We start from the raw sequence: 24735 nt of genomic DNA, 5'->3' as shown, positions 1-24735 counted from the left end.
GCAAGACATGAAGGCGCACTGCAGATCTGCTGATGGGGGAGGTCAGAGCAAGGAGAACCCGCTGAAGCGACTTGTCCAATGCAAGGGAGTAGTAAGGCAAAGGGATGAGAAAAATCTGCTGTGTACCGGATTTCGGGCATCTTCCTGGGGTATGTCCGGGCACCCGATGCCACAGACAGCCAAACCTATGTCGATCGGCGCCACAAAGACTGCCAAGATTCCCTGTGTGAAGTTTAGTGGTTGTGTTCTTTTGAGAGTTTGACCTTGATGGTCTCTCCAATGATTATTTCTAAGCTTTGTTTATTGAAAAACCCGGAGTTCTCAAGGTGAAGCACTGTTTCTGATAAAGTACAATTGCTGACACGACGGTAAGCAGGCTGATGGTTAGTACAGAAGGCCTGGCTGGCCATGGCATGTTGCAGAAATTGTCCCCGGTGATTAAGGTTAACTCTAGTTCTAGCTTCTCTAGTTCTAGGCCTAGAACCTAGGACCTAAAACTAGAATAGAATTACGGATAGATATTTCTTCATACCAAGCCTGGCGTACGCTTGTGAGAGCTAGCAAACCGTTCCTAGCACAAAAGCAACGACCGTGCTTGGGGAACGCCGAGCTGCCTGTGCTTTCACCGTTCAGCAGGTTTGTTCATGCCTTGATGCCCATGATCTGCAAGCCTTCGCCAGACAAGCGTCCTATTTATAATTAGCATACTGAAGAGTCGAGGCGGTGCACCTTTTGCCAAGGTGTGGCACTTGAGTATCGCTCTTTGGTCGTACAGTACTAACATGACATGGATGGGACTATCGGAGGCTCCCGCACCGATTCTCCGACAATGCTCAAGGCAGTACGGTATGGTCCTGCCGTCATCACCAATGGCAACCCTTTGTGGCAAAAAGTTGACGCTTGTGTCGCCTGCGCCCCCCAAGGCAAGTGACTGAGTGTTACCGGCTTGCGGCGACTTGAAATTCCAGAGAGGGTATCTTCTTCTTTTTGTCTGATGGAGTCAGTCTGAATAGCATATTATCAAATGTCCCTTACTTGATCTAACACAATGTGTATTACCGGCATCCCCCCCTGGCATCCCTGATTTTTTCATAAAAGAAAAGCCAGGGACACGATCGAATGCCAAATGAGGCAGTAAAAACAAAATAAGCCAAGGCTTCCAATACACAAGATGATTTAGCGGTATTGCCGCATTACCCTATGCTCTCATATCCCATTGACGCAACCGAAGGATAAAGACCAGTTCGCCATGTTTACATAAACCCATCCCGACAAAAACATTAAAAAAAAAAACGTTCAATCCCAAACATGCAATTGATAGTTGGTAGGGGTAAACTCAAGACAAAAAGGAGAGAAGATGCATGATTGACTGGATGAGAACCAATGCGTTGGACAGGCTAATGGATGTAGAAAATAAAATAACCCAGACTTAAAAGGGCTTTTGGGCAGGGCAAGACAAATTCCTACCAAAGTTGAAAAGGCGGGCCCCCTTTCATCTTCTGACTTTGATGGCTAGGAACATCTGTGACCGCTTCCATCCCCAAATGACGTCCTCGTCAATGCTCATCGCTTTGTCAGACGGAAAGCCGTCTGTTCTGCCTTGTGTTGGTCACGATATATGCGGTGCCCATATGACCGGCGCTCAGTGACCTTATCGCAAACGCGCCCAAAGAGGGACATGTCTGTCATTCGGCTACTGGTACTCCCGTAGTCGCCATAGTAGCTCACCTCCATGTGGTCGGGGTAGTAGTCTTCCGCCAACCCGCTGCAACGACTGTCATCCAAGTCACCATTGTATTGTGAGTGACGGAGGTGGTGAGAATGTGGTGGCTGAGAGTGCCGATCTTGATGCTGGCCGCCTGGCCAGTGCTGCTGTGTAGTTTTTGAGCTCTTTTGCTGTCCCTACAGCATGGTGCCGAACGTCTCTGCCTGGAATGTGTCTGCTGTCAAAGGCTTTCGTGGGCTGCTACTTTCTTCTCCCTGAGGCTTGCGGTGGCGGAATGTGAAGCCAACAAACAGTGATTTGCCCATTTCATCATCACGCTCTGCCATGGTCTCTAGTGCCTGCTGCTTCTCGTGCACCTCCTTGTATTTGGCCATGTCTGCCTCATTGCTGAAGTCGTCAAAGTAACCGGCATCGGTTTCCGAGTCGAGTTCCGGTACGAAAGGCGCCTTGGTTTCGCGCAGAGTCTCCCAGTCGACCTCGGCAAAGTACTGGTGGGCGTAGATGTCCCGGATGTTGGCAAAGCGCCTCGAGCGCGAGTTGATACACGTTGTGATAAAGCCCCAGGTCCGGTTACTGAGGAAGTAGTTGGGGTCTTCCCACACGGGGCGCTTTAGGACCTCTTTCCAGTGCTTCAGGTTGCGCCAGGTCTCCTCTGCCGTCGCACCCGCGAATGGGGGGAAGCCGGTGAGTGCCTCGAACAGCATGCATCCCAAACTCCAATAGTCCACAGTAAAGTCGTATTCCTCGCCCCGCAGTACCTCAGGTGCCATGTAGTCTGGTGAGCCGACAATCGACTTGGCATAGTTGACATCCCTATCCCTCATAGACCGGTAGCCTTCTCGTCGCTCGGCTATTGTGCGCTGGTCCATCGGCTTCCCAAAGGGCACTGAGGTCTCCGAGGCTTTCTCAAGCCGTAACCGCATCGACTCGATCTTTCCGGGCGCCAACACTCCAGCAGCCAGTCCGAAATCTGTGAGTTTGACATGTCCTGTCGAGTCAACGAGGAAGTTCTCTGGCTTGAGATCTCTGTGGATGTATCCTAGCTGATGAAGAGCATCCACGGAGCAGAACATCTCGGCAATGTAGAAGCGAGCATGCCGATTTGAGAGAACGCCCGTGTTGTTAAGAAGTGTGCGGAAGTCTCCACCGGGCACATATTCCTGTCACTTATATATCAGCACATGTGGTCCAGGGTCTCGTGAAAGCCAAGGGATAGGAGAAATGCGTACCATCGCCAAGTAGATACTCTTATCGTCCTGGAAAGAGTAGAGAAGTCTGACCAGCCATTCACTCTTGGCAGTAGTCAGGATGTCGCGCTCAGTCAAGACATGGCGAACCTCGTCGAGTTTGAAGAGAAGTTTCTTGCTCATGACCTTGAGTGCGCAAACCTCGCGCGTATCTTTCTTCTGTGCCAAAAATACTTGACCGTAGCCACCTTGGCCTACCTGGGTGAGGATCTGGAAGTCACCCTGCCGAAGCCTGACACGCCTCTTCCGCAGGTTCGCGCGCTCGCGACCCGTATACTTGTGCCACATTGCTGCGTATGTCTCCTCATCTGTCTCTGGTGGGGGCGGGTACTCCGCCTTGAAAGCGGCCAGTCTGTTCTGGCGAGCGCCGGTGTAGGTGAGAAGATCGAAATAATAGTCCAGGAAATCTATACAGACGGCACAGCAAAAGCAGAGGTGTCAGTGGGAATATTCCATGAGTTGCCACAAATTCAGAAGCTAATATCCACTCACAAAGCTGTGTGACATTGACAAGCCTCTTAATGCTTGGCTTCTTTAAGATCTCCAGCTCCTCTGGCGTCAGGCCACGGTTTGTGTTAAATCGTCTCGTGGCTGGCGTCGTCGGTCTATCCCGAAGATAGTGCTCGTGACGAGACACGGCAGCATGGCTGTGGCTAGGGGCGGCCTGCTGGTCTGTGTTGGAATGAGCGATATTGAGCCCGCCACCAGCTCGTGCAGAGCTCAATGGTGGAGGGGTGTTCTCTTGGCCGTGCTTCATCATATGCGCTCCGGGGGCGGCTGTCGATTTATGCAGCACGCTATCGTCGACGAAGACGGACTCGTCCGTGGCTTGCACATTGTTTCGGCCGGGTGATAGAGGGGTCACGACGCTCTGTGGCCGGCCGAGCTTGATGGATGGATCGAGGACTGGCGGTATGAGCTTCATGCCCTCCAGAGCGTTGGGTAGTTCGTTTGCACCGGGAGGGACGGTCTTTTTGCTGGGACTTCCTTGGGGAGTGCTGGCCGGGTTGACGAAGCTGTTGCGATTGGGCGTTCCCGGGCGCTCAGTCCGTTCCTGCTTCCCAGTAGGGAAAAGGGTGCCAATGAAGCTCGCCATGGCGAGAAGGGTCGCGAGATTGACGCGAAGGTCTCACTGCGGTCAGTAGTACGTGCTATCGGTTGGCGGAGAAAAGTAGGCACTGTCACCGAAAGATGCTCGGCGGACTAAAAAGTCTAAACGCGAAATGACGACAACAGTCAAGTCAAGAAAATCCAGGATCGGCCTTCGTGGGGTGTTTATGTGCTTGATGGTTAAAATGCGGACACAGGCAGGACAGATCTGCAGAATCGTCCAAAAAATACTCGGTTCAATCAATTGAGGATTTTATGTATTGATAGTGCTTGCATCTCCCAAACAGGGAACAAGGCAGCAAAACAAATACTTGATTGTTTGGGCAAAGCCGGGATGACATGAATGAACAGACCGCCTGTGTACCTTAGGTGTTAAAATGAGGGGCGCCCACACGCTGGCTTGCATCCCACCACGCAAGGCAAGGTAGGTTATCTAAGGTAGATCGGACTGGGCAGGTGGGACAAGTACGTTGGCTCGGCAACGAGTGGATACAGGCCAGCAGCCGACAAGCAGGCAAGGTCAGACCATGGTAGTTCTTGAGGCCTCAGGCATCAACTGATCTGATTGATTAGATGTCTTGGCATTCAAGGCTAGCTCCACCCATCTCTGACTGCTGTGGGGTTTCTTTTACTGTTTCAGCGGCTTTGACTGACAGGATGCACAGCAGATGCATTTCCAACAGCGTGAATTGGAGGAGACAGTTTCTTCCAGCAAGGCTTTAATTGTATCATAGCCGGGGCTTGCACAGCTGCTGTATCCTTACATGGTCTCCGAGCTTTTAGTATCCCTCTCTTCATCACTAGCACACTTGCTCGCCAAGCCAACAAGTCACGCTGCCAGTCCAGCCAAGAGCGCTAAAGGCCGACGTCGCCCCACCGCTGAACCGTTTATGCCTGTCCCTTGTCGGGCCCGGTCCAGGGGTCATGCCTTGATCCTTTCCCCTCATGAGACCATCTTCGGTTGGCAGCCCAGCATTGCCACCACAGAAACCTTCGGATCTTTTCCCAAACTTATGTAGTATACAACTTAGTTACACTTCCCGTCAAGTTTAAATACCAATTCTATTTCTACCTGCGAACTTTCATTCCTCGTAAAACCTCCTTGGACGTCGTTTGTTTCCCATTGTTCTTCAGACATTCGACCTCCTCCGACAAGTCTAGAGGACTGTCCGCCACGATGAAACTTTCCGGCTTTCTGCTTCTCGTCGCGTCTTCCGCGGCAAACGCAGCAGCCGCCCCGGGCCACGAAGGGTCGCCGCCGCCGCCGCCGCCGCCGAATCCATCATACCTCTTCTCGAACCCACCTTCCTCGGACTCTTCCACCAGGATCCCGACCTCGCGCGAATCGGCCGCCATGGCGCGGCGCATCCTCGCCCTCACCCCGCTGGCAACCTTCTCCACCGTCTTCCCCGCGTCTCAGAGCCATCCTGAAGTCGCCGGCATACCGATCGGCATGAACGACTACATAGCCGACTGCGAGGAGGGCGGAAACCCAACCATCCTCTCCCTCAAGATCGGAACGTCGTTCCGCAACGTCGCGCATGGGAGTAACATCAGCCTGGCGCTGGCCTGGGTTCCACCCTACCCACCCAGCAAGCGCATCAGATCAAGCTCGTGGGCGTCGAGCGTCTTGAGCTTCTTTGGTGTTGGCGACGGCGGCGCCAAAGAGGATCGGCCCGACACCGTGCCGTACTCTGCCGCCAACCTTCCGCGGTTCTCGCTCATGGGCTACCTCGAGAGGATTGAGCCGGCAAAGCACTTGAGCGTGGCGGCATGCTACGTCAACACCCACCCGGATGCCAAGTACTGGCTCCCCGGGAACCCGATCCACGAGGCTGAGTGGGTGCGTCTTGTGGTGACCAAGGTCTACTGGGTCGGTGGCTTCGGCGACCGCGCTTATATTGGCTGGATCCCAGTTGAGGAGTGGAAGGATGTCACAAGGGAAGAATGGGAATCTTTGCGCCTTCCAGGGGAGAAGCCAGGATGGAAGGAGTGGAGCATTGGAGAGCTTGCGGATTTGTGAAGAGGTTACGAATGGTTATGAGGTTTACGTTCGTTTGTTTTTTGCGACTTCTGCCTCGCTATCTGGCTAAATTGAGTGGAAATCTGCGTTTATGCTCTACTGTGTACATATGCCAAAGGGGGCTATTGACTTCTCCGACGAATATACAACGAAGGCAAATAACTGCCTGTTGGCGGGGATCATGCACATTTGATTCAAGTACTCCCTTTCTTTTATCATCTTTACTCTTGGAAGGACCGGATTACTCGGGATGAAACCCAAACGACAACACATAAACATCGACCTACCACAACCCTGGTTACATATTGTACCAGAATTGTGACATATCAGACGCCGGCTTTGTTAGTTTACAAAATCACCAGGTGCCATGACTTGTTTTCTAGGAAATATGCCACCTATGGTCTGACCGAAAGAGCTAATCGTCATCGCTCAACCATTCCTCTGGCTTGAGTTGACTGTCATACTGTCACCATCAATCCAGAATACGTATACTGATGCCTGTGCCCAGAGCGCTTTATTCAAGAGTTGAGATAAATAGAAAGAGGGTATCTCGGACGACAAAAAAGTGCCCCAGCCTGCTCCCAAGATTCCTTTTTTTCTTACAAACATGTGCCATGCATATCCCATTCTGAAACACATCTGCCTGTCATATTTACTAATAAAAAAACATCGTAAGTCGCTTCCATCATTCATTACCAACGTTGTTGCTTGAAAAAAAGAGGGGATGTATAAAAAGACAAGCACAAGACTCCACATATAAAAGTCAGCCTGTATGATGTAACAACTGTAGCCCGCCAAGGTTTACTCCTAATCGACCCTGATGATGACTTTCCACCCAAGCGCCCCTGCCTCACGGATCGCGCAAGCCAGGCATCCTCTGCGCCTGCGACTGACAAGAGCATTCCAGCCCTTCTCAGCACAGAGCGCTCGGATAAGTATTTCCATGTCGGAGCCGAACTGGCGCCTTCGCGTCTCTGAGTGCATCTTGTGTCCTGGTGATTCGGGCATAGCGTCACCAACTGCTATGCCCTTCACATCTGCATCAGTGTTATTAGTGTTGATCGGGGGTGTTGTTTTCAAACTCAAAGTTTCACGACTGCCAGTAGAGGAAGCCGCAGCGAATGGAGCCGCAAATGCTGAACGCGGCGGTGGGGACGGCTCTTGCAAGACTGGTACTTGCGCACTGGGCGGTGAGGCTTCCCAAGTTGCCGTGTTCAGCGAGCTTGATCGGCTGACGACGGGGGATAGTGGGATTTCATGTGCCTGAGGCAGTGGTTGGAAGCCTGTGATGCAGTCTACGACCAGGACCCGAGCGGTCTTATTCCCATGCGGCCCAGGCGCTATTGACGGACGACGATATGCCTCATTTGGGCCGGGATTGTTAAGTAGCTCCTCTAGGGTCGAATCGCGGCGGTCAAGAAGCTCAGAGAGGTGAATTGCGGTATAAGTATAGTATTTGTGGAGAGGGTGACAGGTAATGTTGACTGGGCAAGAGCGCTTATTGGAAAAGCTTTCGTTGTTGCTGCTGTCGGAACTGGATTCTAAATCGATTTGCTGAATCGTGGGACTCGAAGGGGATTTCAGGACCTTAACGTGTTGAGATGGGACACATGGATGGGCCGTGGCGAAGTAAACATCATGAGTGAGGTTGAATGTATACTCTTTTTCATCGTCATCGTCTCCTAGTCCATCTCCGTAGTCGGTGTAGTCGTCGATCCTCCCTACTGTGAATTTGACAGCTGCTGGGTACGTTTGAATCTCTGGCGAGGTCCTGCTACTGCTAGCCGTGGTCTCAGTCAACTGCGTCAGGGGTGTGGCCAACTCCACTGCTGGAGTGGTGCACTCAGAATCAGGCCGGGCGAACAGGTTCAGAGCCTTAAGCTCAATCCACAGAGCTGGTGGGGGCACCCCCTTATAAAGATTCTCGAACGGGATGATGAAGTCGGCGGGAAGAACTGAGCCCAGATCACCGTCGCCTAGAACGGAAGATTGTCGTTCAATGGCTGCCTTGCCCCAGATTCTGGCCTGCCTTCCAAGGCGAGATGACTCCCCTGGAACCAGAGGGTATAGAGTCAGCAAAAAGGCTCGCGCCCAAGAAGTTGGCTCCAGATTGAATCACTTACCAGGGATTTCAGCCACCTCCACGTTCACCCATCCGTCTGAAAGACCAGCTGGAGTGACATCGCTCGAGATCCATCCCATACATTCGACGGAGCCCTTCCCGGCGGCAATAACACGGCCAACAATACATGAGGTGCTCCAGAAACTCTTTCCGCTGTACACAAATCCGCCACAAAGGTTTGCCATTGGGCCCAGTTTAGCCATGGCCTCTGTGTCGTTCTCCAAGAGCGTCGACATTAAAAAGTGGCTGAGACCCTCCCCTGGCAGCATAAGTCCCGAGACGTAGCTCTTAGAAAGCCAACCCGCGGGGTGTAGTGCTGCAGCAATTTTCCGGCGCTTAGATGGCTGACGTTTAACTTGGTCAGCTATATGCATTGATGCCTTTGCACCGTGGCCGTTTCCCATAACGGCGGCTGATCCGAAGTATGAGGGCATGTCGGATGCAGGGCTCGCAAGAGGGGTGTTCAGAGGTGTCTTCTCCGAAACTGCTCGGACGTTGTTAGAAATCCGGGCTTCGTACGCATCGATTCCTGGCCACTTAAGCCGGCGTGCAAAATGCGTCAGTCCATCCACCTGCCGTTGGCCGTGTTTCCCTCTCATATCGTACGCCGGATGATCAGCCGTTGCACGGCTTGATGGTCGCGACCCTGGTGCGGGGGCTGCGAGACTTTTATCACCATGATCACTGGCTAGAGACAGCCTCTTCGTGAAAGTTGCAAGCCATCCCGCGCTAGAATGCCGCGTGGCTGCGTCCTCCGGTTTAAGACCTTCGACTTTCGTTATCTCTATGTTTTCAAGCCATGACTTTGCCAGAAGCATTGACCATTTAACTGCGGTCTTGGCTTCTTGTTGAAACCGATAGATCTCACGGGGCTTGATATGTTCTGTCCCAGCATCATCAGCTTCGACTATAGCGTCTAACCTGATCCAAAGCTCACACGCCAGAAGAATCTGCAACAATAGCCAGTAGCGCTCCTCAGATCTTGCCTCGATGCTATCGTTCTCATCAGATTCTTCGCTATCGACGACGTCCTCGGCGTCTGCCATACTGGGAATACCCCAGAGAATCTGGCCCAGACGGATGCGCCATTCGACATGAGAGAAGTCAACCCATACGTTGGGCGTGTTGAGCACCTTCAGTAAGGCTTGAATCTGGACGGAGAGGCTATAGGGGTCTTGGTGATCGAGGACTCGAGTTGGCGGGTGAAGGATGTGCAGGAAGAGTTCATTATACAAGTCGGTTGAGAGCATGTTGTCTCTTAAATCATTAGTGACATATCGCCGCCCGTTTTTGATCAGTTGCTCCATTATTGCTGGTTCTTCGAGATATCGCAATCCATCCTTGGAAGTCAGCATCTTCTGTCGTGCCTCGATGACGGGAGCAGGTCGGCGACCTTCTGCGCTTTCGAATCCATACTGCTCTTCCTGCAGAGCGTCGGCAGCCGACAGTTCCAGTGCCGCCGAAAAGCCTACTGTACCCTTCTCGAGACCTTGCATGCTCAGCATGTTCGGCCGTTCCCGGCACTTTGGATAGAAATGTGCTCGCTTTATCTTGCCAATGCTCGAAACGCTGCTGCGCCGCCGAGGGCTCCGCACGAGGTGCGGTAAGGCCGTCACGCATCCCCATGCCTCGTCCTCGATCTGGGTATGATCTGTCAGGTCGCGGATTTCGAGTGTCTCATCCCAAGGAAAGGCGACGCTCGGGTTGGGGGCGCCAGTGTTTACGCCCTCCGAGCGGGCAAAGAACTGCGGGGCGCCGGAAAAGAGCTTCTCGAGCTCCGAATCGCTAAGTGTGGACATGATGCGTGCGAGCTTCAGTACCGGCTTGGGCTTTACCGGCTGTTCACTTTCCGCCGGTGGGGGAGAGGGTAGCGGCTTGTTTGCGTTGACGGGAGACCGTGGACTGAGAGGTGGTGACTTTTATAACGTGGAACAACACAAGCCCGACATATGGTCGGGTTGAGGCGCATATGTTAGCTTGTAGTTCTTCCATTCAATGGCTATTTTATGTCTGTGCTGCCATGGCACGCATTGATCAACCATGTGCGGTACACAATTCGGCAACGAGATGATCGTCTGTCAAAGGTGAATGAAGTTGGCCGTGACTAGCGGAGAGGTCAAGAATTGGCCATATGCGAGGACTGCAACACTTGGGTGCAGTACTGAGGGACAGGGCGCTGCAGCTTTGCGGACCCCCCTCGTGCTTTAACGATTGACCAGGTGCCGGCTTCACTTCAGATCGGGACTAGAATAGATCAAGGGTCTGTCTAAGGCGGGATGAAGATTGGGCTGAGTATATGCTTTTTTTCTTCTCTAGATTCGGGGGCGGTATGCAAAAGGTAGGTAGGTAGGTAGGTAGGTAGGTAGCTGGGAGGTATAGGGGACCCTCGATTCTAACAATGCTCATCATGCCATAGGCACAAGATGGGAATGGGAATCCTAGACCGAGGTGGTGAAATGAAAGAATCAATTGGCATTGAAGTGGTTGGAGCCAGCAACTGATTCGGTTTCGGAGGAGTCCTCGTCATACGATTGATGCAGGAACCACCCAGAGCGTATATTGATCACGCGCCCATCCAAGTATTGCTGGATGGGCTTGGGATGGATGGGGTTTCCCGAGCTGGACCAGGCCATGGAATTGTCGTGTGTCATAGCAGTAGGGGATTTGACGGGGTGCTCGGATGCGCGCTGTGCTACCACTGTAGACATGCAGTGGTCTGACTTGGAGAGGGGATCAAAGTGTGGGGAAGGTTGACTTACCGCTAGACCCGTCTTTGCTGGCTCAACGTCGCAGGGCTTCCCCCGCCCTCTCCGAGGGGTACCACCAGTTGCCCCTAGCGCAAAACCCACAGATGGCGTTGAATTCGAATTGCCACTCGAAGAAGCTGCAGAAGTAGACCCTGACCTACTGGCCCCTCGAATTGATCGGTTGATGAGGTCCTGAATTAGTTCCCGCGCCGACCCTCGCCTTTCTCTTTCGCTGCCGACGCCGGTCTCTTTCTTAAAATCGGGGCTTGTTGATCCGTCGCTGTGGGTTGTAGAATCGCTCCCAGGGACTGACTGCTTGCGGGCTTTAGCCGACCGACGGAGTATAGAAAATGACGGCATCCTGCCAGTTGCTGCCCTTTGCCACCTCCTACTAGACCCAGTGGTAGTACTTTTTGCTTTCTTTCTCGTTTGCTTATATTGCTTCTGCTTCTTGTTTTTCCGACTCAAGGGACGAACCCAGGAAAAAGCAATCGCTCTTTCATCAACAAACAGATCAAACCCCACAACCCAGCATAAAAACAGGGCCGGGCACTTTTGACAGTAGTCAAAGACCCTAGATCTAAGCCACAAGCTGTCAAGGTTTCCTGTTGTGCATAGGCATAGACTGACGTTGCATTAATATGTCAGGCAATGCAACCTGCTGGAGATCAGAGCAGGCGCTTTGTCTGAGCATTCGGGGCGGCTTTCGCAGACAGAAAGATACCTTGGCGGATGATCGATTTGCGACAGGAAGTAATGGGGATTATGAAGACTTGCTTGACGTTGCGATGTGCTTTGTTTTGGCAGTTTGCTTGATATTGGCTGAAAAAAAAGAAAAAAGAAAAAAAAAAAAAAAAAAGGCCGGCGGGATGCAAACTCAAAAAATAAAACAGGTATGTTCCATGTGGTTTGTCTCAACACGAAAGAAGATATTTGGATGAAAATAAAGGACAAGCCCTCAAAAGCTATGCGTCAGTCAGTCAGCCTCTGTACAAGTAAGTGTACTGTATGTTTGCGGTGGGTGAGTTGAAGAGGTGCACCTTGGGAAATCAGATGGGTTACGAGAAAGTCAAAAGACGTCGTGTTAGCATCTGAGAGGGCAGCAGTGAGAGTGAAGAAGGGGCGGTCCCAGAACACCAACACCACTCAGTAAATCACTATCCGTCTCAGATGTAATGTAATGCTCGTATTATCAAAGGGCTATAGCAAGCAAATAAATGTTCGAGGGGTGTCAAAAAATAAAATAAAAAGGTGTTATGCCGGGTGTCCAAGGAAAATAAATCTATGACAAAATGTTAAAAATAACCAAATCAAGAGACGAAGTTCCTTCGGGATAATTGCGGCATAGCTGGTTTGCCCAGGACAGTCTGGCATTGATTACATATGGACCCGAATTCCTGATACCCACCCTCCTTTCCAACAAACAGGACCACAACTGCAGCCAAAATTCAAGCCAATCTCATCAGCAGGTAGGGTGTATCTGGCACCTCATGCAGGTCTACCCTACCTACTTTGAGATAGGTTGGTTCATTACCTACCTAGGCACATTACCTTGGCACATGATGGGGCGAGTCGACGACCTCGAGGCGCGATAGATAATTAAACTCTTGCTTCTCGTCGCAACCCAAGCTTGCTTGAGTGGCTTGTCTTTACCTACCTCCGAAGTACATAACCAGGTACTTTGGGTTTCTACTGTACACTACAAAAAAAAAAAAAAAAAAAAAAAAAAACTTCAGCCCAGGGCCTTACACAACCTACCCCGAGCTGTACATAATCACGTCATACTTTAGCAAGCTAGGCTACTTTGATGTCCCATCCTCCTGGCCATCCTTCCATCCTGACTCTCGTGCTGCCTAACCAAATATAGGGGCCGATAAGTGAGCATTGTAAGGTCTGCCTAATGTTTCGAACCGAGTAGGGCTGGCCTCGTTATGCTTGCCAGATTGGTTGTCGTTGGAGCAAGGGGTCGATGTTCTGGATCTGACGTGAGTGGACGAAGCTACCTATCTACCACGTAGTCGGTTACTGAAGTTGAGATTTGATCTCATGTTTCTTGACGCAAGCTGGGCTTGCAAGGCCTGTTCGGGTGGGCCTTAGGGCCAAAAAGTCCATGATTACCGGTTTTAGATCTCGAATGCTTGGCAATACCAGGGTTGGTTGCACAGAATACTACCTAATTTCTACGTATCGCGGTAGCGTAATACGAGACAGCTAAAGATAACAAAACCAGGTGTCGCGCGAGTAGCTACTTACTGTACATACGTACACGAGAGATTGGGGGCGATTACTTACCACTGAAATGGAAGTATGGTTGAAAGGCGCAAGGTGATAGAAACAATAAAAGCAAAGACAGAAAGTGATTCGTGACAAGCATGAGATTGTGAGAGTCAAACCTTGCATATTTTGAATGCTAATCGGAATGTTGTTGATAGTAAGGGCAAACCTTCTATTCGACTTCGAGGCTAGAACTGGTTCCGAGGTCCCAGGTTGTTTATTATTGTCTTGGCACACACCGATCGGAGTCTTTTCAACTCAGCAGATTCCATAATGAATTTCTGACAGGTCGTAGTGAACCTTCAAAATCTTAAACCAAGATAGGGTACCTAGAGGTAGATGATATTAAGAAGCTCGATTTTTGATTAACTGCTATCATCAGATCATTTAGGCTCCCCTCTCCTGCAGATCTGTTTTTCATGTACCCGTGTCTCAAACGTTAGAACATGTCGTAACGATGATTTGTCACACCGTTGCGGTTGTTATTGGTCTTTCATTTCATTTTTAATGTCGGCTGAATCTGCATCGTGCAGGACGGAAATGCAAGCTGCACCTGCTTGACTGCGAAAGGTCATTTAAAAAAAAATCAATTGCAACCACCTCAGGTAGATTACTGACTACCGTCATTCATCTCTGAGCCTTGCCCAAATACGGAATGCGACAGTGAGAACGGCAACATGCATCGGAGCAATAAAGAAGGCAGCCAATGCTCATATTTCATTACTCAAATTCATATATAAGCATGGTGAATTAAATTTCGGTGATAAAAGTAGACCTAGGTCTGCAGAGACCATGTTCATCAGCTCAAACTTGAAGCTGTGGACAGGCAGGTTATCGAGACTTTTATCTCGGGGTATCTCTTTTGGGGCTTCCCCTGGTTGGCCTACGCCGCCAACATACAGCTGCAAATAAGATCCCAACTAAGTGCAACATTTTGTATTGCAGGGACACGTTACACCTTGTGTTTAATTCGGGAAACGCACGCGGTTGATGGCACTGATCCATGCACGCGTCTTGGTCACGCGTTTCCCAAGTGTTCATCCTCATATTCCCTGTTAACCAGGAACGGAGGAGTTTGCCCTTGCTAAGTTTTCTTCATCTCCTGTAAAACATCCGAGAGGGGTTCATTTCATGACGCAGGCGCGAGTGTCTCGTGGATCACGATCAAGAGGTATTTCGGGTCGGGAACGATGACTAGCTCTTGTTTCTTCGTCCGTAGCCGTAAAAGCCTAAGCTCATCCTGTGTTTTCGAAACAATCAGCGTATATCCTTTTCTTAATTCATGACTCGGCCGACAGCGCAACCGCCACAGAAGGAAGCAAAAGTTGCCTAGCAACGCACCTCAGTATCAAGATCTTCTACCAACGTGCCCGCCGCGCCGATGAACCCCCATACCATAGCCGCAAGCTGCTCCGCACCATCGCTGGCTTCGCTGTTTGCTGTAGCTGATGTGACATCCTTTGAGAATGGATCGGGTTGCGTCGTCCCCGCGTTTTCGCTCGCTGCCTTGGAAGGCCGTATTTGTGTAAAGTCGCCGCTGGTTTTGAGTATGGCTCCTGTCGAACGATCGAGGACGATTGTAGCTTTGACGCCGGCCTTCTTGCTTAACCGGCCGAGCGTTTCCTCTAAAGCGTCAGTGATGGGTGTGCCCTCCCCCGCGCTCCCCGATGGTGGGATCTGGTTCGTTGAGCTTCGAAAATCCGTCTCTGCCATGACTGCGTAAGGTAGGCGGGTATATATTTGCACAAGCGCGCGGATTGATACTATGCCTTTGTTGGTTTTACAAACACGTTGACTTTCTGTAGCAAAGTAACAGGAGGCTTTTTCTCGAACATTGGTCGCGGGAATGTAACCGTTGCATACCTTATGGCTGGCTCTGTTTGGGGCTCATTTGCGCACGCTTGACACATAGGTCGCCCCACGCGTACCTAGCACCAAGCAGCTAGCCTGACCCTTGTCAGAAGAAGATCGCGGCACCTGCATGGACTGCCCCACTCGCCAAATCTCACGGTTTCTGCCACTGTACACCACCAAAATTTCTTTGATTGTAATGCTCACTCAATTGTCCGCCGTACGACCAGTTTATCTAGATCCCCTTCATCCCTTGCACTGGGATAAAATAATAGGCAGTTTTCTGCTAATGACAAAATAATGGGGTCGAGTGTTAGGAAAAAGAAGGAGAAAAAGAAGGACTTTCAGGTACCGACTAAGCGCACTTTATAAAATCATCTTATCGCCCCTTAAAATAACCACTCCTGACTGATGATGATATATTGGTTTATCTTGTAGAAAGCCAAGTTGAAAGTCGGCAAGGCAAAGGAGAAACCCGCCAGCTTCACAGACACAAGCTTCAAATCAAGAGGTATGAGGAATCTTCCTTCCGCCAGGAGTCTACCTTTGACATGTTATTTTCTATCGTTTTTTGTCAACCTTGCGCTAACTTACTCCAGCTATCGTTGTTGCTCAATCATCTTTGACGGTTGAGGGACCAAATCCCGTCGAGCAGTTCAAGCACTATCTGTCACTCGCATCTACCTCTCGGTCGGAAAATCAACGCAGAGATGCCTTAGCTTTTCTGACCACCCAGTTATCTCATCAACCACCCAACAATCCAGTTGGTACGCCAGCAATTCTGGCAAAGCTGCTCCCCCTGATATCAGACGCCAACTCAGGAGTCCGCACCCAATTACGTAAACTTCTGCAGGCCCTCCCCCCGGCAGATATACAGCCACAGGTGGAAAGGATCTCCATGTATGTTCGCGCGGGTATGACACACCTGTCGGCCGATATCAGAGATGATACGCTCAGTATAATGGAGTGGTTGCTCGAGGTTGCTGGCATTGAGGTTGTCTCCTGCGCCGGTGGATGGATGAAGACGATGAACGTCTTTGCCGCTATGCTCGGCTGGAGCAGCATCGTGGCTGCGAATGCCGCCGCCGCCGGTGGACCCGCAGCCCGCAGCAAGGGTTGGACCTCAGCGCCCAAGAGCACGTTCGGTGCAGCCAAGGGAGGCGCGTCATACTCAAGGCAGCTTCTTGCTCTCGCAAAGTTTCTTCAGATAGGATTCCATCCCGAGGCTACAGGATCCGGAGGACAAAGAACACTCTGGAACAGCCTGTATCGTCTTCCGCGGACCTCGAATCCTTTTGGATATCTCAACCTCTTTGGGGCACCCAGGGACGAAGACAGTGAGATATATGCTGATCGTGAGGATCGACAACGGGTGTTTTCGAGGAAATGGCACGCTGTCGTTATCAAGGGTCTGGAAGAGGCCAAGAAGGAAGGGGGTGCGGTTGGTCGTGCGGGCGCTGTGTTAGATCAGACACTGAAAGATGGACTCGCAGATTACGATGACCATGTATCATGAACAACGAAATATTTAAGATATCACTCTTTACGACAAGTTTGTGCATTGGTGGACACTCCGAGGACATACATCTCCAATGATGTCAACTTAGCTGGGCCTTCAACTGCCTACAGGCCTATCCTTTTCCGGCGGTGTCACCTACAGCGTTTGCCCGACATAAGTATGCCTCGTAGACATGTATTATCAGGCAGGCTGCCGATGTTTGGCAGAACAATAACGAATGCACAATAATAAGAGGCATGGGCTCCCTGCATGCTACTATACCGTGATTGGCTTTTCAGCCTTCTTGTTTCCATTAGAGAGAAGCTTTCTAGGTGGAACTAAGTGTTTTTAAAGCTCGATTTCTGCCTGTTGTAAGCTGCTAGTACTTGGATGGAGAAACAAATGGGTTGGTGGTTGATTGAGCTTAGATCCAAGTCTCGAGCTGTTCGTAAGCACCTCACCTTGCCAGTGCATATCGTTCCTTCCTTTTCTGGTGCGATTAGGTAAACGAAGGCCCTTTTTTCTTCGATCTGCTCAAGGTACACTCGTTGGTTCCAGAGCAGTTTTCCTGTGCGCACCCGCCTGGTTTGCTTTTATTGCCTTGTGCTTTTATTGACCTCCGTTCCATTTTTCCCCCAGTCTGTTCTGTCCCCTTCCTTCACTTCTTCATCAAATCTTCCACGTTTGCAACCATTCGTTTTCGAGAAGCTTTAGGGTTGACGCCCAGCTCATTCTGTTTGTTCTTGGTATTCTTTCCTTCACTACCCAGTCTGGATCAAAAGGACTGTTCACTCCTTCTCTCCCACGTTTCTTCTGCTGTCCTTCTGCAACACGATAAATTGATCCTCGTCAAAGGAGAAAGAAAACATCACCGACGTTGCTTTCTTTTCCCTGGAGCAACAACTTTATCAAACCACACTTGGGTAGGTATGTTTATTTCCTTGATCTAGCAATATTATCCCCCAGTCCAATCGCAATATTCACTCAAGCATTGTTCCCTCCATTTTATCACCGAGCTCTATCATATTCGGATAAATGAGCTGCTCAGATCAGAACCACCTCAGGACCTCCTCACCAAATATATATGTCCTGTACCTCCTCCGACGTTTGTCTGCTCAAATATTGTCTGAGCCCTACTTAGAGCATCACCTCTAGTATCGCAACTGTCACATCTACCTATCACCTATTTTTGTTCTACAGAGAGCTTTTGCCTACATTTTTCTTTAGGAGACGGCATCGTCATGCAGCAAGCTAACCTACCGCCCAAGAAGCCCTTTTCTCAGGACTTGTCGCGCGAGAATCAGCTGGGCCTCACTTTTCGTCTCAGGATACCAAATCAGGATAGGTAATAATCATCCAGGTAATTCCCAACCACGGTCAGAATCTCATGTATCGATTGCCCGACATACATCTCATCACCGACTCTATACTGGTACACTTTCCGGTCTAGCTGTTATCGACTTCGCTGATCTATCCTTTTACCTCCTGCCTACGGCACAATCCAGCGCTTTGAAATTCAAATCTCTTTCACCGGTCCAAATCACACTGACACTCTCTGATTTCCTGCAGTTGTTCCTCGTACCTGAACATGGCCGACTGGGAGAACCCCGCTAGGGCAGCTGGCATTGGTACTCAGCTGAACGACACTTTCAACCAGCCACAGAATGATGAGCTCAAAGGACCAAAGGACCTTTCATCTGCGGAGGGCTGGGTTCAGCGAACTGACATCGACTATGAGGCCTACACAGGCAACCCTTCTGATCGTCCCCAGTGGGATGGAAGCGCTCCGCTTTACAACTGGGATGGTGAGGAGGGTGACCTAGGTCCCGAGTACCCAGAGCTTGAGAAGCAGCTCTTCGGCGAGCGTGGCGAGTCTTGTGCCGGCATTGACTTCAAGGTCATTCGAGAAATCGCTGTGGTTCAAGAGGGCCCCATTCGCGTCGACCCTGCCCTTAGATTTGAGGATGCTGGTCTCCATCCGGCCATGTTGAAGAACGTCGAGTTGTGCGGCTACAAAGTGCCAACACCGATTCAGGCTTATTGCTTGCCTGCAATTCACAAAGGCCACGATGTAATCGGTATCGCTCAGACCGGATCTGGAAAGACCGCTGCATTTCTCATTCCAGTTATCAACAAATTGATGGGAAAGGCCAAGAAGCTTGCCGCGCCCCGTCCCAACCCAGTCGAGTATAACATGGATATCAATGGCCCAGTCCGAGCCGAACCTTTGGTCGTCATTGTCTGCCCTACTCGCGAGCTCGCCATTCAGGCTTTCAATGAGGCCCGAAAGCTGTGCTACCGGAGTATGCTTCGCCCTGGTGTAGTTTATGGTGGAGGTAACTTCATGGATCAGATCCGCCAGATTGGCCTTGGATGTGACATTCTATGCGCAACCTCGGGCCGTTTGCTCCATTTTATGGACAAACCCGAGCTCTTGAGCCTCCAGCGTGTCCGCTATATGGTTATCGATGAGGCTGATGAGATGCTCACTGCTGATTGGGAGGAGGACATGAAGAAGATCATGAGTGCCGGTGGTGGTAAGTCCCTGAGGAAGTAAATTTCCCAAAATCATGTTCCTTTTCTCAAAGAGTCTTTCTCGGGACTCGTTAGGCTGTGTGCGACTTGCTGACACGGACTTTCTTCTTCACAGCCGCTCAGGAGATCAAATATCTGCTCTTTTCGGCAACTTTCCCCAAGAAAATCCGAGATCTGGCTCGCGAGCATCTCGCTGAGGATCATGTTCAGCTTCGAGTGGGCCGGGCAGGCAGCACCCATTCCAACATCATTCAGACTGTCATCGAGACGGCTCCCCCGAACAAGAAGCGGGCTTTGAACGACCTCATCAACTCGATGCCTCCCCAACGCACGATAATCTTCGTCAACAACAAATGGACCGCGGATGAGCTTGATGATTATCTTTACAATGAATGCAGGCTGCCCTGCACTTCTATGCACGCTGATCGTACTCAGCGTGAGCGTGAGGACGCTCTTCGTGCGTTTCGCGCAGGAACTGCTCCCATACTCGTAACTACTGGCGTCACAGCTCGCGGCATTGATGTACGCAATGTGGCTCACGTTGTCAACTACGACCTGCCGTCAATGGATCATGGCGGCATTGAGGAATATACCCATCGTATTGGTCGCACTGGACGTATTGGTAACAAGGGCCTTGCCACTTCTTTTTATACAGATCGCGACGAGCCCATAGCCAGTGTTCTGGTTCGCACCATGCTTGAGACCAACCAGGAGATACCCGACTTTCTGTCAGGCTATATCCCAGATGGCGTTGCCCGCGAGAACCTTAAGTTCGAAGCCGATTCTGACTTTGAGGATAATGCCGATGGAGATGATAACACTGGTGGTGGATGGGGATCCACTGACAATGGCCAAGACGGAAACACTGAGGGGGCAACCAGTGAGGATGCCACTGACGGTAACAACAACAACAGCGGCTGGGGCACCCAGGAGCCAGTTGCCAAATCTAGCGAGGGCGGCTGGGTTCCTGTCAAGGCAAATGCCGACGCGAAGATGGACGATTCGTGGACTAAGGGCAATGGCTGGTAAGCTCCGCTCTTGGAAACTCTTTCACTTTCGCTGTTGGCAGGCTTTCAAGGCCTGATATGGGGTAATTCAGCTATGGCTGGGGGATCTTTGCGGGAAGGTGACATGTATGACGCCTCAGAAGGCCTTGGTCATCAATTTGGGAACAGACATGATCTCCTGAAGATTTCTGGGGTTGATTTGTCCTTTTTTTTTTTTTTTTTTTTCGTTCACTTCAGATAATTTTGCGCTTTCGTTTGGTATCAGCCTATGTAGGAAAGGATTTCCCCTTACCCCATAATCAAAGAACACATGAAGCTTATTCAAACATGCAGTGCTGGGCCTGTTTGGCCCAACTACATTAGTGAATATTATGGGCTGTTATTGTATCCAAGCTTAAGGTAGAAGCCTCCATATGATTGTGGCATGAAATCACTATCTAAAAGGGTCACCCGAGAACACACAGCTTGGCCTGAGGATTGACTGTGAGACCGTAGCGAGGGTTGTGTATAATCTCTGTAGTTGAGTGCTTCTGCTTCAGGCAGCAGCTCAGCGCCAAGCAGTCCTCCCCGCCTGAGTCCAAGGCAATGGAGGGAGAGACGCGGATGCAAGACCATGATTACATGGGCGTCATTGATGGATGCTTACTTTGTGGTCACGAGGTGTTGCCTATGACCTGGAAGTCTATTCATTGCCTAATGGACAAATAACGGGTCTACAAGCTCAGCCTCCATGATAACGACTCCATTGACTTGACAAAGCCCAACAGTGACAGGCCGGGATTGAGACACGAGTGGAAAATAATTTTGACAGCAAGCCCTTCCTGCATGCATCGCCCGATTTGGGATTCTAGAGAAGGCAAACAAACCCCACCCCTGATCCGGAAGGGTTTCATTGGATGAAGAGAGTAGGTGTAGTACGTAGTATGTCTCGGTTGATCCGTAGGATGATGCGTGATCATGAAAAAAAGAGCAGTAATTTAGGTAAGGTAGGTTACCTAAAGGGATCGGGATGGTTCGAGGCACGGCGGTAATGCTTCGGCAAGGGAGCTACATTTAACCGTGTCTTGTAGCACTCGTATCAAAGGGGGAAATCACGGACATCGGGGTTTGAATGGAGAGAGGCCAGCAAAGCAGCAACACGACCTGACAAGCCTGGCGTAAGATTACTGTACATAATAAAATACATAAAGAAGAAGAAAAAATCCCACCGGTCCCGGATAATTTGCTCTGTAAGAAGATGATGACTCGTAGGGAAAGGCCCAAATACAAACATTTTCGTGAGGGTTCAAGTTTCACCGCGCGAAAGAATCCGTTCATCTGCGAGTCGGAGGCGTCGGGTTTTCAGCACATAGCCAAAGAAGGCAACTGAAGTTGACGTATGTATGCATCAAAGCTGCAGAGAGTTTTTTCAGCTAATAGACTAAGTCTTATTGGTGGCTTACCTGGTGGGTAAGGTTTGAGACTAACAAGCTTAGGTAGGCAGCCTTGGGTAGAGTACCTAGGTAGGGTAATTTCCAAGTATACACCCAAGACAGTAGGAACACAGGTGCAAGGTAGGTAAGCGGTAGCTTGGTTGCTGACTTTGTCGTTTGATACTCAAATCCACTCCAACGAGGCCTCTTCACCCGCACAGCCTGATTAAAACGTATTCGGCATGACATGAGGACAACAAACAAGAAAATATAAAAAAGCAACCAAGGTTGAAGCACGCAGCCGCACATCATGATGCTCAGGCATGTCCCACTCGACTTGAACGATCGATGCAAGTTGACTCACCCATCGATGACCAGGGTGCCTCATGGCCATCCGTCTCGTCGATTGGGCACAAGCGAAGCGGCACGGTTATGTCGCCAAGACGTCTGCTACGATGGTGGTAAAGGCAACGAGAGGATTGGACGCTCTGCAACCCTCCTTGGAGATTTTTTTTTTTTTTTGATAGTTACCGAGTAACCTACTTCGTACCTTGTTCGCCCCAGTAACGAATAAGAAATAGTCTGCACGACTCCGCACGTTTTTTTCCTCCTCCTCAAGAGATCGGATGGACCAAGTAGCGAACTTTTGCCGCGTGAAAGTCTTGTAGTACGACGCGTCGGGAGCTGCCTTGTACATGGGAGGGCTTCTCGGAAGCCAAACGACTTACCAATAAAGGAGACAAGCTTCGTGATTTGAAAGGCATCAATAAGCTGCCCAGGCACTTTCATAGGCTGGCTAGGCAGCCAGTTGGTCTCAATCCTGGCCCCCTAAGCGGCAGAAGGGCATCTTTCTAAAGTTCCTCATTAGGTAGGTAGGTAATCCTTACGTGCATCTAATTTCTGCCTCACTCACTATTTACTAAGCAAATGCAACAAAGGCACACTTACGAGCGAGCGACTGTGCACGTTATATCAACTAAGGGCTGGTTTCAGCCTATGACAGATCTTTTTTGATTAAAACATGAAGTTTAGCAAATATGCCTCGGGGCATGTCCTATGTAATAATAAAATAAGATTGTAACCACTACGTATACCAGTACGTAAGTGACAAAAGGTCAATCAATACTAAAGTAGAGTTCACAATAACATTACTCCGTATAGCCTTGCGCGATACATCACACGCTGTGCTGCCTTTGAATGTTCACATTAATTTCGGTATGTTTGCACAAAGCAATCGAAAATGCGTCAGCTGGTCTTAACGGCCCCGCCGGATACGAGCCAAGCTGCTGCGGCGTGGCCAGTATGACCAGTACATGCAGAAATGAGGAGTGGGGCCTGACTGTTGGAAGACTCACAGTGTCTCGAATCATCGAATGTGTGGGTCTTGAAAAAAAAAAAAAAAAAAAAAAAAAAAACAACAACGGGAGCGCGAAACTGTGCCGAGAGAAAGTTCAACAGTTGCCCAAAAGAGGCCTCAAGTTCAACTTCCAGGCCCATATCAGTCATTTTGCATCATGCTATACCCAAACATTATGCGATTTAAAGCCCGATATGTCACCATTTGGCCGCCCGCAATCTGCCTAGCTAACTTGTCCACTATGGCTTTATCTACAACCTGTCAAAATTGGGATTTTTATCTCCGCACTGTGAGTCAGAGGTGGGGAAAGTAACAGTGGGGTCCGGACACGTAACAGACCCGGCACGTCTGGGCGCCCAGTTGCCGGCCTGATCGTCTTCACAGTGTCTCGAAGTGTCTGGCTCTCCTTCAGGTACAAGATAATAAAGAGAGGCGTTCGAGGTCACGGGACTTGTCTGCCTGGGAGCCACTCGCTCTCCATTCTGGGCGGGGACATGAATTTGGGACTCGCATACGCCGAAAGCAGCATGACCAGGTTCGGAGTCGGCGGTGTGAAGCCATGCAAATTCGATCTTGTGCTTTTTATTGCTCCCTCCCTCGTGAAGGTGCAGGCAGAGTAGCGTAGTCCACAGCCTCGGGCAGAAGCACAACTACCTATACTCCGACCGTTGCACGTTATTTTCGCGGAGCTATACTCCCTGCCTTACAACTCCTTCATGGCTAGTGCTTCCCTGACTTTCCCAAGGGAATACTCCCTAGGGAATCATGGGATATATTTGGCACACATGTGCTGGGCATAGATCTTTAAAGCCATGGGCGGGAGGGCTGATGAGTAACAAGGGGCTGGACGAGACGAAGAGCCGGCCAGGCCAACAGCCGATGACCCCTCCCCCACACCTAGCAATCACTCACTCTCACAAAGTTGTATCACGTCGTACATTCAAAGAACCGACCCTGTCAAAAGTTACGTATCCCGGAAAGAGCACAAGCACGCCTTCGCCAAGTGGAGCGAGGGAGGCCCTTTTGTTAGACCAAACTAATAAGTAGTAAACAAAACAATATTTGACCAGTAGGCGAGGTTACTGGTCGAGTCCGTAGGTTAGAGATGAATGAGCACCTAGGTACTTAATTACCACGTCTCGGACTATTTGATCCTTTTTAGGTTGGCTGCCTGACTCCCAATCTTACTTCATAATTGGACAACGCCAAGAAAAAAGAAGGCAGACTTGATGGATCAAACAGTTTTCTAGAAGGTAACAAACAGGACGCACTCCCCGCTGTCAGCGGTGCCGATGACGAGGGAATATGGTAAAATAGGCCAAGTGTCATGTTGTCCTAGACCCGGGGAAGCAGGTCACAAACTATTGAGAAAAACTTTTCCTGGTGGTTGGTTGGCAGCTTGATTGTGGCGAGTTCAACAGGCCACATTGACCATAAGAATCAGAAAAAAAAAACGATTTGCTGGCATGTTGTGAATGTTGCCCGTCCATTGCCATCACGACACGACGAATACGTATTGGTCCGTGAGGAGGCGTCGTCTCATTGCACCCGTGGCCCCAATCTCGGGCCAAAGACCTGACTTACTCTGTGCTATTACAAAAGAAGAGTACCACCAAGGAGCCGGCAGTGGTGGGCCACTGAGACCCTTCCCAATTCAAATCAAGTCCCTTTCGTCCCATCTCCGGGTATTACTACAGTCCTTACTTATGTTTGTATGGGGAACATGGATTTACCGATGGGAGGTAGGCAAACTTAAACTCGGTTCAACGAGAGCGAGCGCGTGCGGTGCGCGTGTACAGTAGTAGATGGTGAATTACAGGCAATAC

General features: G+C 50.3%; 10 protein-coding genes across 10 annotated transcripts; 5 read left to right on the top strand and 5 right to left on the bottom strand.

Annotated features, from left to right (window-relative positions):
- Positions 1–931: 931 nt before the first annotated feature.
- PgNI_10642 (uncharacterized protein) lies at positions 932–4397 on the bottom strand. Its single transcript, XM_031130615.1, has 3 exons — positions 3466–4397; positions 2956–3380; positions 932–2886 (listed from the first exon to the last, which is right to left on the bottom strand). Exons 1-3 carry the CDS (start codon positions 4067–4069, stop codon positions 1903–1905), a joined length of 2013 nt encoding a protein of 670 aa, XP_030980211.1. The 5' UTR covers positions 4070–4397; the 3' UTR covers positions 932–1902.
- An 863-nt stretch (positions 4398–5260) lies between these two features.
- PgNI_10641 (uncharacterized protein) lies at positions 5261–6106 on the top strand (the record flags this gene model as incomplete). The annotated part of the gene is made up of 1 exon (XM_031130614.1): positions 5261–6106. The coding sequence occupies one exon, from the start codon at positions 5261–5263 to the stop codon at positions 6104–6106; it is 846 nt and encodes a 281-aa protein (XP_030979992.1).
- Positions 6107–6477: 371 nt separating this feature from the next.
- PgNI_10640 (uncharacterized protein) lies at positions 6478–10545 on the bottom strand. Its single transcript, XM_031130613.1, has 2 exons — positions 8230–10545; positions 6478–8157 (listed from the first exon to the last, which is right to left on the bottom strand). The coding sequence occupies exons 1-2, from the start codon at positions 10025–10027 to the stop codon at positions 6914–6916; spliced, it is 3042 nt and encodes a 1013-aa protein (XP_030980210.1). The 5' UTR covers positions 10028–10545; the 3' UTR covers positions 6478–6913.
- Positions 10546–10693: 148 nt separating this feature from the next.
- On the bottom strand, positions 10694–11335 carry PgNI_10639 (uncharacterized protein; the record flags this gene model as incomplete). The annotated part of the gene is made up of 2 exons (XM_031130612.1): positions 10694–10948; positions 10988–11335. The coding sequence occupies 2 exons, from the start codon at positions 11333–11335 to the stop codon at positions 10694–10696; spliced, it is 603 nt and encodes a 200-aa protein (XP_030979740.1).
- A 276-nt stretch (positions 11336–11611) lies between these two features.
- Positions 11612–11773, bottom strand: PgNI_10638 (uncharacterized protein; the record flags this gene model as incomplete). Its single annotated transcript, XM_031130611.1, has 1 exon — positions 11612–11773. A coding segment is annotated over one exon (162 nt), but the record flags the coding sequence as incomplete, so codon positions are not given.
- A 2225-nt stretch (positions 11774–13998) lies between these two features.
- Positions 13999–15139, bottom strand: PgNI_10637 (uncharacterized protein). The gene is made up of 2 exons (XM_031130610.1): positions 14591–15139; positions 13999–14489 (listed from the first exon to the last, which is right to left on the bottom strand). The coding sequence occupies exons 1-2, from the start codon at positions 14960–14962 to the stop codon at positions 14379–14381; spliced, it is 483 nt and encodes a 160-aa protein (XP_030979734.1). The 5' UTR covers positions 14963–15139; the 3' UTR covers positions 13999–14378.
- Positions 15140–15323: 184 nt separating this feature from the next.
- Positions 15324–16616, top strand: PgNI_10636 (uncharacterized protein; the record flags this gene model as incomplete). The annotated part of the gene is made up of 3 exons (XM_031130609.1): positions 15324–15448; positions 15539–15611; positions 15700–16616. The coding sequence occupies exons 1-3, from the start codon at positions 15401–15403 to the stop codon at positions 16614–16616; spliced, it is 1038 nt and encodes a 345-aa protein (XP_030979735.1). The 5' UTR covers positions 15324–15400.
- A 1223-nt stretch (positions 16617–17839) lies between these two features.
- PgNI_10635 (uncharacterized protein) lies at positions 17840–20162 on the top strand (the record flags this gene model as incomplete). Its single annotated transcript, XM_031130608.1, has 3 exons — positions 17840–17943; positions 18168–19135; positions 19249–20162. The coding sequence occupies 3 exons, from the start codon at positions 17840–17842 to the stop codon at positions 20160–20162; spliced, it is 1986 nt and encodes a 661-aa protein (XP_030980290.1).
- A 1776-nt stretch (positions 20163–21938) lies between these two features.
- On the top strand, positions 21939–22076 carry PgNI_10634 (uncharacterized protein; the record flags this gene model as incomplete). The annotated part of the gene is made up of 1 exon (XM_031130607.1): positions 21939–22076. The coding sequence occupies one exon, from the start codon at positions 21939–21941 to the stop codon at positions 22074–22076; it is 138 nt and encodes a 45-aa protein (XP_030979733.1).
- Positions 22077–22749: 673 nt separating this feature from the next.
- On the top strand, positions 22750–23136 carry PgNI_10633 (uncharacterized protein; the record flags this gene model as incomplete). Its single annotated transcript, XM_031130606.1, has 1 exon — positions 22750–23136. One exon carries the CDS (start codon positions 22750–22752, stop codon positions 23134–23136), a length of 387 nt encoding a protein of 128 aa, XP_030979738.1.
- Between the last annotated feature and the right edge of the window lie 1599 nt (positions 23137–24735).

The sequence above is a fragment of the Pyricularia grisea genome, chromosome VII (assembly GCF_004355905.1).
Source record: "Pyricularia grisea strain NI907 chromosome VII, whole genome shotgun sequence".
NCBI classification, from domain to species: Eukaryota; Fungi; Ascomycota; class Sordariomycetes; order Magnaporthales; family Pyriculariaceae; genus Pyricularia; species Pyricularia grisea.
Note: the sequence above shows the minus strand (reverse complement) of the source record. Positions and strands in the feature narration are given on the sequence as shown.

Excerpts from the sequence above, each read along its gene's own strand:
- PgNI_10642 (XM_031130615.1), bottom strand. The coding sequence starts at position 4,069 with ATGGCGAGCTTCATTGGCACCCTTTTCCCTACTGGGAAGCAGGAACGG. Across the intron at positions 3,381-3,465 it reads TGTCAATGTCACACAGCTTT|ATTTCCTGGACTATTATTTC; the intron begins GTGAGTGGATAT and ends CCGTCTGTATAG. Across the intron at positions 2,887-2,955 it reads AGAGTATCTACTTGGCGATG|GAATATGTGCCCGGTGGAGA; the intron begins GTACGCATTTCT and ends TATAAGTGACAG.
- PgNI_10640 (XM_031130613.1), bottom strand. The coding sequence starts at position 10,027 with ATGTCCACACTTAGCGATTCGGAGCTCGAGAAGCTCTTTTCCGGCGCC. Across the intron at positions 8,158-8,229 it reads GGAGGTGGCTGAAATCCCTG|GGGAGTCATCTCGCCTTGGA; the intron begins GTAAGTGATTCA and ends CTCTGGTTCCAG.
- PgNI_10637 (XM_031130610.1), bottom strand. The coding sequence starts at position 14,962 with ATGGCAGAGACGGATTTTCGAAGCTCAACGAACCAGATCCCACCATCG. Across the intron at positions 14,490-14,590 it reads TAGAAGATCTTGATACTGAG|GATGAGCTTAGGCTTTTACG; the intron begins GTGCGTTGCTAG and ends TCGAAAACACAG.